Raw genomic sequence first — 12106 nt, forward strand, 5'->3', positions numbered from 1 at the left:
TAAATTAACTGCAATATTCAAACATTGTAATGAGATGCTAGCATCCCCTGGTAATGATTTTTGTGTAGAAAGAGCACAGCTAGAGACCAACGAGGACGTCGTTTTCTGTGGCGAAAAGCAGTTGTCATGAAAAGTTGTGCTGAAAATATACTGTATACTAGTCATACTGTATACCAGCTAGCTGCTAAAAGCATACTCCACCTCAAGAGTTAAATACATGTGAATGTACTCAAACTTGATTTTATATATTTGAGCCAAGCTTCGTTTTTAAGCATGCACTTATTCAAATGGATAAGTCAGCAGAGAAGATCAGAGATTGATGCTCTCTGTGAGCTTGGCAATTTGCAGAACTAGCCACTACTGTAAACAGCACCTTCTGTTATTAAAAGCATCAAAGCATCCGTGTCAGAAGGTCAGTTATTAATTATCCAGAGAGCCTGTGCCCACCATCCAGCGGAGCAGCAAAAGTCTCACAAATGCAATCACTTAAGCAATCAGTGTTTTGGAGATGAATGTTTTTGCACAGTGGAATATATAAATAAAGTACACTATTGATAATTGGCCCTCTAAATTGGAGATGGAAAGCCAAAACTGAGCAATCTGGCCTGTTTAAGTGGTGAATTGTGCATAACAAGAGACACTTCTCATTATTTTTCAAAGAAAAATCTTGTGTGTCTTGTAACAAATAACCTACTAATTGCCTGTTTTGTGATTTGACATTTTATCATCATGTTTCTGTTGCCAGTTTACGTTGTTCCTCTAAATATTCAAGCCAACCCAAACTAAACTGAGAAAAACCCGACTGCCGATGTGTGTGTTTTGCAAAAGGTGAATGCTTTGCTGTGCACATAGATGATGGTGCCCTACTGTACCTTCCAGCTAGTCTGTGCTCTCCGCTTAGCTCTGTGAGACTGAAGTGTTGCCTTCCTGGAGGGGACATATTCAATGATTTCTAGACAGTGCCTTGGGCCGCCCTCTAGACCACAGAGACCTGCATCAGTCTCTGAAAGCCACACTCTCCCCACTCGCCTGTCATCCTCAGTTTTGCCTGTCAAACTGTTTTACTTACACGCCATCTCACAAGGTCCCTCAATGTAATTACGCATCCAAACTTTTACACTGTAAATATGCTCAACAGCGCAGCCAATTTACACTTTTGGTTGGTTTGATTGCTTATATCGCTGGCTGCATTAGGTTGTCTAACTATGTTTTTGTCACTGTTGATAAATGTTCATTTAATCCATGCACGTGGTGAAGAACAGCACGCTACGCCAGAGTGAATATATTACCTCACATGGTACATTGTGTTCTTGTAGACCCGGTAAATGAGAACATCCAGCCCATCATCAGTGTCAATTTTCTTCTTTTTTTTCACCCCCCCACAGGCCCTTGCCATCCAAACCCTTGCCACAACAGAGGAACATGTGAGATCAGTGAGACCTACAGGGGCGATACCTTCATTGGATATGTGTGCAAGTGTCCACCGGGCTTTAGTGGAGTTCACTGCCAACACAGTAAGTTGGACCACTTCCCCTCCTCCCCTCCCTTGTTTCTCTCAAGAACCTTGAAACACCTATATTCTCAGTTGGACAGAATACAAAATCAGCAGGTTTGTAAGGCCACAGAAAACCTCTGTGCGTCCTTTGAAACACCGTCATGATTTGTCTGTTCAATCAGAAAGATTTTCCAACACAAATAATGACCTCGGGCCTTGAATAAATGTACAAAGAGTAAATTCCAGTTAAAAAAGAACAGGTTCAGCAAAAGGATCGTGGGTTTGGTAGAGAAAGGAAAAGCTGAACTTGCGTTCTTTTGTTGAGCGTGCTCTTAATAAAGGTTAGTGTCAGAGGGTTTTTGCTGCCTATGAGATAATACTTTAGGTTAGGAGGAGCTTTGTTCTCACCTCTGCTACAGTATATGCTGTCTTTAAACTGAATCCCTGAACCCTGAAACCCTGATGCCCTGAATCATTATGGGTAATCACTAATGCAAATGTAGGGTACAAGTAGTGTGACAAAACACCAACTCTTGTTAATGTCAGAAGTGTCATGCGATTGCAGTTCTGACCTTTTAGACGATTTAACAAAGAAAGCAAAGCAATAGGAAGTCATCAATATTGCTTTTCGTAAACAACAAAAACCTACATCGATTATTGTTGCGAAACTTTCTGCAGCCTTTGTCTAGATTTGTTAACGGTGTGAGATGTTTTGACATTTCAAAAAGTCAAGTTGCTTTTTTTTCTGAAGCAATCTGTTTCTCTTTTAAGTATCCTCAGTTGTTCGTGTTCTCGGCAGTTTCAAAGTCAATTTCGCAACAAATATTAGATGGTTTCAAGACTTGTTGGTGTCAATATTACCTCCAGCACCACTTGACAACAAAAGTATGTTATTTACAGTCGGGAATGTAAAACCTAGTAGATTTTTTTTTTGAAAATAAAAGGAAGTCATATAACAGATGGAATCAATCGCCTGCAGTGCAAATACACACATCAAACCTACACACTCTTGCTTTTTTTTTTTTAAGGATCCCAGGATTTGGAAATGGCAAGTTGCTCTGTCTGTAAGTGCTAAGTCTTGCTAAATCCTGCAGTATGATATATAGGCCAAGTCCTGTGGCTTTCCTGCCTGTGCGTATGCTTGGCTGAGCATTGCATTAGCCCGCATAACACAGTTGTCCTTCATCGCAGGTGCACTTGTAAGTAATGGATTTAATGTATCATGGTGCAAACTGTGTGTTGAGAGCGATCCTTATTGGTTTTAAAGGGAAAGAGAGATAGGCAGAGAGAGCGCGACAGAGAGATGTTCACCTATACTGAACAGAAAGCATTCATACACGTGGCGTAATGCGGCCAAACTTGCACCAAGGTTAAACAAGGCAACAATGTAATGGCCAACTGACAAAAGAAATGGGATTTGTTATCTTCGCTATTTTATTAAAAGGAACAAAGCATAAAAGGAAATGGAGCGAGTCACTATATCAACGGTATGTCATTTTGTTTGTCCCCAGCCAGAATTGTGAGCAATTGGCCAGCATTCATGTCATAATTCAGTTATTGTTTCCTATTAAGCCCCTAGGGTGGTGAGAAACTGATTCGATATGGGCTGAATATACATTAATGTCTGCCAATTTTCCTCACGGTCATTACAGTTGAATGGAGGAGAGTGGGTGAGAGAGAGAAAAGAGAGACAGAGGGGGGACCCTTCCATATCTGAAGACATTAATAATCACATCTTCATCTGGATAAATCCTGCAGTTAAATCATAAAGGCGCATTAATAATTGTTCCTTTAGGATGACAGCTTAGCTGTCTTTGTTATGGTATTGTGTTGGGTATTAATGAATGACAAGCGTAATGAAAAGGATAAAAGTGAGACAAATATTGGCTGGGAATTCGATAGGATACAAGAGACAACAAAAACCAAGGGGCTTTTTCAACCTGGTAAGCAATCTGTCTTTTAATGTGTGTGTTCATTTAATATCAGTTTAATGATGAATCCATCAATGCATTTGTCAGTTTTGTCTTTAATCAGCTGACATCTCTGTAACAGATTAGATGTCTGCTGCCCTGAATCACTTCTAGTCACTGTGAAAAAAATCCTTCTTATTACAGTTGGATTGAGGGTGTTAGATTTATGTAACTTAAATTTGGGATTGCATCATATTTTAGGATTATCTTTCATTCTAATGTGACATATATAGTTCTTATTTTAAATTATTATTGTACCAGATTGAGGTTTAGCTAAGGATACTGTGCACTATACAGATGCAAAATAAAATATGTGTAGGCCAGGCTGTGCTTTTTAGTGTTGCTCTTAATATCTCCTTGCTCTGTCAGAGCCAAATCCAATTTCACACCTTTGAACGTTATCCTAAATACATGCACTACATATCCTGCTTGTTAGACCAGTTTTATGAAGCACAGCAAGGAGCCGAGTCGCACATGGACAACTAGGAGAAGCACAAGCTTTTCTCCCAGACTTCTTTGATGGGCAGAAACTGTATATACTTAATAATGTTGACTTTCTTCTTCCTTTAAAGAACGCAGCCATCAGTGAGTCATCTCGAGGTGTTAAGATTTCCATATTCAGGGCAGATGTCAAACAATCTCAGCTCGAGGTGATGACAGTATGCTGGCACAGCAAGTGTGCATTTGAGATAAAGTTTCATAAGTTTGACTTTTACTGAGTCACTTCACATGCAGCTAAATCTGACAGTTACTTGTGTCGAGCTTATAAAAGATCACACAATGCCAAATGGGGCACGTTTTGCATCAATAACGTGCAAATTTTAAGCTTTTCCGAAATAGTTGGATTCTGTCTTGTGCCATTTTTCCAGCCAGTTTTAAGTCTTGAGTCTCAACCACACATGAGAAAACCAGGGTTAACTTTTGGTTAGTGTCACTGGTTTTATTATTAGAGCCATTATTATCACAAAGTCATTCATCTTTCAAATAGCGTGGCGTCATGTCCCCGTGGTGACAAGAGAACAAGTGCGACGTTATTGGGCAAGCAGCCAAACGCTGTAATGAACTGTCACAGTGTGAAGATTGGGACTGATTGCCTCAGACGTCATGAGGTTGCAGATCATTTTTAGTGCACACATTCTGAGTCTATCAAGGACAAATGTAGTATAAACTGTTGGAGTTACATTTTTCTGCACTAAATTTCGCTGCAACGTCTCGGCACAAACAGTCTTGTGTAACAGGCCCACCTTGTGTCTACATTGAGATGAACAGCAGGATCTGATGTGACGCTGGTAATACTAAATCCTGTCGTGGAAAAATTGACAGGTCGGATGAAAATATGTCGCCCCTTTTTCTCTTTAAGTAGCGGAGCTTGATCACAACTTTCTACTTGTCCTTCCTTTTTAGTCTCTTTCAAAGATGTTGGCTTTGTCCGATTCCTTTAAGCTCTCACGCTGTGATGCTGCCGGTGAAGTCGGCTGCAAATCCCAGTGAAAGTTAAAGCTAATAGAGGAGCTGTTTTAAGGTGGCATTAGCCAGCGTGTTCAGGCTGGTGGTTATTTATGCAGAAATGTACTTGAATGCAGGAACCTAAAAGGAACAAAAAAAAAAAGAAATTAGTGAGTTAATTTGGCTAAATTATCTCTTGGATGACTGACTTTCACTCTCTAACTTGATCTTTCTCCAACCTTTCATGGCCTGCGAGTCCTTTGAGCAGATTCCATCTTGCTCTTTGATCAATATCTGTCTTTGCCTTTCTTTCTGAAACACACCAGCAGGACAGGATTGATTGAGGCTAAATGCAGGATGTGTGAAATGTTTTATATTTTTTTTAAAGCATACCCTCTGTATTTGATCATATATCGACAGTTGCTATCACATTGTATTATCCCTGCTGCCTCCGTGCCTTCTTGCTACGGGATAATCAGCCAGAGTTTATGGCTGTGGCCTGATGTAAAGCCGAGAGGAACCATTACTGTTAGTCAATCCACCTGGGGCAGATCACAGACTCGCTTTCATTAGCACAAGAGAAAGAAAGGAACTCCATAAGGAATGGCTTTGTGCTTACTCCTTGGTACCCCATTTTGCACTGCATCAGTAACCTGTTTAGAGCATGTTGCAGCTGGCGGGCCGGCATCCAATGGCGAATTCTCTTTTCGCATTTTGTTGTTTCTGCCCTCGGACTCGTTGACTTCATGGGCTTTTATGCAAAAATGAGCAAGAAAACTGAGATTCTTTGCGCTTAATTTGCTGCTTAACAGAAGGCAGCATAGACAACAGCACTGCTACCCGAGGCAGCATGAATAAGTATTAAAACTGCTGTGGTTATTTTCATCTTAACCTCTAAACATTTGACTACAACAATAGACTCTGAGCTCGCCAGGCACAATGAAGAGTTCTGACAGTCTCTCCCAGCGCCCCTTCCACCCCTGTGAACACCCACCGCTTCACTTTACTAGCACTCCGAGTGGTTACCTTCTCAAAACTGCCACGGCACATCACAGGAGGTGACTTTGTAACTGCGGATCTACAGTATTTTGCGATGGCAGAGGGAAGAAGGGTGGAAGCTTTTGTTAAGCGGCATATCTTCCACTCCTCCCATGGAGGCCACCGGGAGAGTACAGTAGGTGAGGTGCAGAGAGATTGGTGGGCTTGTGGTTTTCTGCTCTCTCTCACGGTGATTGAGGCAGTTGTTATCTCCTTCTGACTGTGAGGCTGCACTGTTAAAGTCACTCCAGCAAAAAAAAAGACAGAAAGAAAGAAAAAAAAGAACGATGAAGCACGAACACTTTCTTCACCTTTTGCCGCAGCTTTTAAATGTTAATGGAGTTTTACTGGGCCTTAAAATTCCCAAATACTTGGAGCTTTCAGTTAGTAATAGAAGTTTAGTTTTCTAATAAAGATAGATAGATAGATAGATAGATAGATAGATAGATAGATAGATAGATAGATAGATAGATAACCTAATGTCTTTTTAAAAACAACTGTATTAGGATAAGGAGTTTTTAATATGGAGCCGCTCTTTTGACAGTTCACAGAATGGCAAACATGTCAACTAAATGAGCGTTTGTTTGCTCCTGCTGTCCACACTGAATGCTATTTTGTGAGACGATAACAGCTCTGAACCAGTAAACAGACTTATATTTCCAGCAAATGATGTTGCAAATTGTCACTGTGTCCACAAAATCAGCCTGCCACTTTGTTTATAGCTCCAGGCCAAAGTTGTTCATGTACAGAAATCCACTGACTGTCTTAGATCATATAAGCAGTATGGCATAATTTTGTTTTAGGGCAGATTTTCACTTCAAGTTTTCAAAATTACGTTCTCGGGGCAGGCTTAGCTAAATGGATTAGGATAGATTTAAGTACAACCTAAGTTAGTGAAAAAGTTTGTTAAAGAAGAACTTTGTAAACAGGGAGAAGGAGTACTTTGTCCATAGAAAGTTAATCTGTTTTCAAAATAAACAGAAGCACCGGTTTAGTCATAGCGCCAGAGGTCTGGACTCGCAGGTACGAGTCTGTCTCGTCACAACAGCCTCTGGGTTACAAGAGTTGAGACGTTTTCCTGAAATTAGATTCATCTGCACACATTTTTTTCTTCAATATGCATAAACAAGCATGAATAACTCTGAGCACCAGTTTGTTATCTTAGAATAACTTGTGCCTGACTTTGGTCACAATTTAAATACACATAACACACACTGGTGAGGCTTTATTTCTAACCAAGAGTGAGTCAAAACAGCACTATTTCATTGTTTTTTGGGTTATTCACTCAAGAGCCTTCAATGTGTTTTATTTGACACTGTCAGATGTTGTGAAATACTTCCCAAGGTCATCTTTGTATGACAGTTTTAAAAATGTGTCCCACTGGCACGAAGTAGCCTCAGAACTACTGTGAACACTGGCAGCCTCGAGGCTCTCCCCACTGCTAGATTGCTGTGATGTAGTGCTGTGTGGAGAACATAGCCATTTCCAGACACCATCTCAACATTACATTCACAATCCCACAGCCCACCCACTGTTCGCAGTCTGTGGCTAGAAAGCTGCATTTACAGGAAGAGATGAGTGTAGAGGATCCTGGGGGAAGGGTCCATAGTCCTCCAAACATCCAAAGAAGTGACCATAAGCGCGCAGCCAAACCGACAGACGCCAATGATCAGCAACTTGTGGAGAGACAGTGAGTGTGTCCGCGGATCAAAATGGAAAAGATGGGCATGCCTGTTGGCCAGCAGTCGTGCTGCTTTAGCTTACTGCACATCTGATCTTTCCTTCTGCAAAAAAAAAGCGCCGCCCAGTTGTGCCACCGAAAAACAGCAGAGCTCCTCTTTGTGCAGTGGTTCAATCGGTACAGTCAGCATATCCAAGGCTGTGATCGCTTTCATGTCGTTCCTGTCTGTGTGCGGAAATGGAGATTAGCATCTAGAACTGTGCGGTATGTGATGTTCAAAAACAAAACATCAGAATGCATCTTCACTCTGTACAGTGCTCGTTGATGTATTTGAAAGAGAGGGGGAGGGAAAAAAACAAATGCAGATTTATTACAAGCATGTCACAAACACTTATTCAGTGTGTGTGTGTGTGTGTGTGTGTGTGTGTGTGTGTGTGTGTGTGTGTGTGTGTAGGCACATGGATCCCATTTACACAGTCACATAGAGGGACACACCTTCCCCATGATGTAAATTAATACATTTTAATAGAAAAACTTGTTTTAAGGCTGGGATAAGAATATTTTTAGGTATGGTTAGGATAAGACAAGTAGTAGTTAGGGTTGGGAGAAGTCTCCAGGAAATGGCTGTAAGTCAATTTAATATCCTGAGGTGATGGAAACATGACTCTGTGTGTGTTCCTCTGTGTGCAGAAAACTCTCTCTTCGACTTACTGAGTGCTGCAGTTGCTTCTCAGAGTGCCACAGCGGATTGGCTCCTCTTGGGGCTTCTGTAAAAATGGTATAGTAGCAGTGGATGTCTGCTGTTTGCATAATGTAAACAGAACTGGCTTACTTGACAGATACTTAATTATTTCCATTGTTGAGGTAGTGAAAGCGTACTTGACACATTGCTCTGCAAAGGGGGATTGTATGCTGCTTGTAAGCAGGCTTCAGTCCAATGCAGAGTTAGGTAAGCTCTCCACTGCGTTTTGTTGTTCTGGTACAGAAAACCTAGTGAAGGTGTGTCGCCCTATTAAAGGGTCATGTCCAGCAAAACTCATTGCCTTTATGGTCAAACGCCCTTATTTCCAACTTAGATTGTGGACATCACACAACAGAACCACATGGGTGCCATTGCAAAGGATGTTAGGTGTTTATTTTATGAAATTTTTTTGTCTGTTACTGAGATATGAATCGGTGCCAACGCTTAATTTCTACCGCTCTCATGCTAATGTAGCTGCAGGTTCTGTGCATGGATGCCTGGTATTTTCACCAGAGGATGTACCTCAGTAAATCAGTGGTCCCAGGTGAGGGGTGACCTATCTTTTCCACTCAGTTGCATTTGCTTGGTTTACATGTTTCGTGATCTTTCTTAGCATCTTGCAAAAGAGAATCGACTGTCCTATCAGTTTTTTTGTATCAGCAGTTACTAAAACAGGAGTATGAATATACTGTTTATTTATAAATAGTTGATTTAAGATGTCTTATGGCCCCCCCTAACATGAAAATTGTTGTTTTTGGGGGGTGGATGGAGGTACAAGCTGGTGTTACATTTCATTTAAGAGTCCCAGTTCTTTCATACTGCCTTGTGACAGACTAATATTGTCCATGGCACCCTGCAGTGTCTCTCATATGGAAAATGTAGGCGGGTGGAAAGATGGCCTTGGTAAAACACAGCATTGATTCTCAGCAAGTGCGGGCACACAGAGTTCTTTGCTGTTACCGAGAAAACACAAGTAACGCAACTCCTGTGGTCACCTTACTGACAAGGTGCAAACAAACATGCCATAGCTTTCAAGTATGTGTTCATTTTTTGCTCTTTTTTTTCTTTTTATGTGTTTTATATTTGGTCTCCGTTAAAGGTAGAGATCATTAGGACACATCCGTAAAATACAGGAGAATAAAGGCATGATAAAAGCAGTTGTTAGAGCGATAGACCTACCGAGAAAATGGCCCATTTATAATGCATTTCAGTGTGTCTGTGCGTCGGTGTCTACATGCTTTCACAGGGAAGGAAACCAGGTCAAAGATCAGTGTTGTACTTCAAATGTGTATTTTCTCAGGTATCCTGCTGCCCCTTTCTCCATTTCACTCGCCTCTGTCAGAGGGCAGTTTGGATAACAAGCTGGGGAAACAAGCTAGTATCAAGATCTTTACAGGGCATCTGTGAACCTGACACCAGTATTTTATTTAGGCTTTTAGATGGAACCTTCTGCTTGACAAATGAAAACTGACAAGTGTTTTTTTTTTCCCTAAAGTTTATTGAATACAAAGAATGGCACCAGACACTATTTATCAGGATGTCTGGTGCTTGGCCTTGATCTTGTCAGTGTTAGTCTTATGCATGTTCTCACACCCCCATTTGTCAGTGCCCTGGCCCATCGTTGGTAATATATATAGCAGTAATATGTCATCTTTTTCATATGGCTCCAGTTAGCACTTCTGCAAATCCTGCCAAATGCAAACTGCTGTAGAAACACACCTTGAGGAAAACGACCTCTCCTTGTTAGCAAGGTGGTGCTTTGCTTGCAAAATTATAAGGGAGACATTTTTTTTTTTTTTGCAACATTGCTGTTAAACCCTTCCACCCTAGAGGTCCCCGTGTCAGGACCGTGTAGCCATACCTGTTAGAAAAACACAACCGGTGCCACGTTTCACAACACGTGTGCCACTATGACTAAAATACATGCAGCATTTGTTGTGCTTCTTTTCTGTTGCATCAAATTTGAGAGGGAGATGCAGTTGACAATTTTCAGGGCAGGATTAACCCTGTTCCTTTGGAACCCAGACCATTTGGTTTGGGTGACAGGTATAGAATTTTTTTTTTTTTTAAAAATATCAAAAGACGGACATTTGTCGTGCATTTGGAACCAAAAATACATCAGCTTATCAAAAAACTTATTTAACATAGTATAAAAGTCTATAATGGACCCCGAAAGACCTTCTAAGTCCTGAACAGGGTTAATAACATCAGTGTTTACTAACTACTTCCTATACAGCCGCTATTTACTCTCAAATTCAGAATTAGAAATGTCATGTTTCTCTGGAGTTCTTCACATTTCACTTTAGCCTCGGGGTAAGTATGAAGACGTAAAATTTCAAAACTGTGTCTCTTACACATGGGTCAGGGCCCGACGTCGGTCATTCTGACCTCACACTTCAGCAGCTTTTAGTGACGGAAGAGGTTCTAACAGAAAAGATAATGACTCAGAATGCCTTGAGGAAGTTGAAGCTGTATGAAATGGTCAGACTGGTGGCTTACAAGCTTGTTAGCAAAGCAAAAACCTTCTAGTAAAAGGCCAGCGCTTCTGAAAGGAAGTGAATGTGTAGTGCTGTAGGAGAGATTTTTTGTTTGAGCCTGGATGATCATCAGTTACTTTTTTTTTTTTTTTTTAATTAAAAGAGAACATGACAAGACAGAAAAGCCTTGGAAATGTGTGCTTTGGATTAAATAAAGAAACAGCTGGAGAATAATGAGATGGGAAATGCCAAAAAGGTGCCCAGGCGTATTTGTTCAAGGTAGCGCTTTTTTCCCCTTTGCTTGTTCCCAGCCCTTGAGCACCCACTCACCTGGTTTATCTCTCCTGTGGAGGAGTTGCAGGGAACGAGCTGTTACCAAGGCCTAATTGTGTAAGGCCCCCTCGGTCACTTGAGTTGCGCTGTCGCCTCCTGGCCTCTGCAGTAAGGATGGACCTGCTGGCTGATGGCCAACGCATAAATAGAGATGCAATTCCAAATCCCAGATGGCGGAAAAAGAGTCAGACTCAGTCCTGCCCAGGGCTTCTGGCTGCCAGCGCAAGCCAAAACAGAACACTTAGAATGTTCAGCTTGACTACACAGATCTGCATTAATTCAGGATGGTCAGTGCGGGTCAAAGTATCAGTGTTGTTTTGCAGAGATGAATTCAGTGTGACGGATAATAGGAGCTGAGGTTGACGGTCATGGAAATGTGCAGTTTGTAAACCAGAACATGGGATTTTGTCTGGTCCACAACAGGCAAATCTTACATTGTTATTCTGTCTCCGGCTTGGGTCTAAATGTGACTCAGCATGGAATAAATGACATGGATGTATGAGCAGTCATCATGGGGATGATAGTCGGTTATGCTGAAACACTCATCAGAGCTCCTTTTGTATTCAGTAGACACAGACAAAGGTAGTTCAAAGAAAGGGTCAGCAAGGAAATGAATTAATAAAATTACTGTGAAATTACTCTCTGTTGAAGCCACTGATGCATCTTAATTTAGCAGCGCTATCGGAATAAAACTTTGCATAAGTAATTCAGAATCTGACCAGAAAACCTTTTTTTTGTTCTTTTGATAGATATGATTCTAGTCTGTTAATGATGCAATTTCTTTCTTTAGATGTTATGTTTTAACCTAAACTTATTAAATCCTTCATTCTGATGTTCCCACAACCTTTTATCTGCTACCTTTTTATCGGAATTCATCCAATTTTTTTTTTATACCTGCAAAACTAATTCCCATTCTCCTCACAG

The 12106-nt window shown here is 41.0% G+C and overlaps 1 protein-coding gene across 2 annotated transcripts in view; it reads left to right on the forward strand.

Moving 5' to 3' along the window:
• Window positions 1–12106, forward strand: part of edil3a (EGF-like repeats and discoidin I-like domains 3a) — a 104063-nt gene that overhangs the window by 37622 nt on the left and 54335 nt on the right. For both annotated transcript variants that reach the window (XM_008285498.1, XM_008285499.1), the window contains exon 3: window positions 1386–1514. In XM_008285498.1, the coding sequence (XP_008283720.1) occupies window positions 1386–1514 (129 nt within the window). The remainder of the gene's footprint in view (window positions 1–1385; window positions 1515–12106) is intronic.

The sequence above is a fragment of the Stegastes partitus genome, unplaced genomic scaffold (genome assembly GCF_000690725.1).
Source record: "Stegastes partitus isolate 25-593 unplaced genomic scaffold, Stegastes_partitus-1.0.2 Scaffold404, whole genome shotgun sequence".
Lineage (NCBI taxonomy): Eukaryota > Metazoa > Chordata > Actinopteri > Pomacentridae > Stegastes > Stegastes partitus.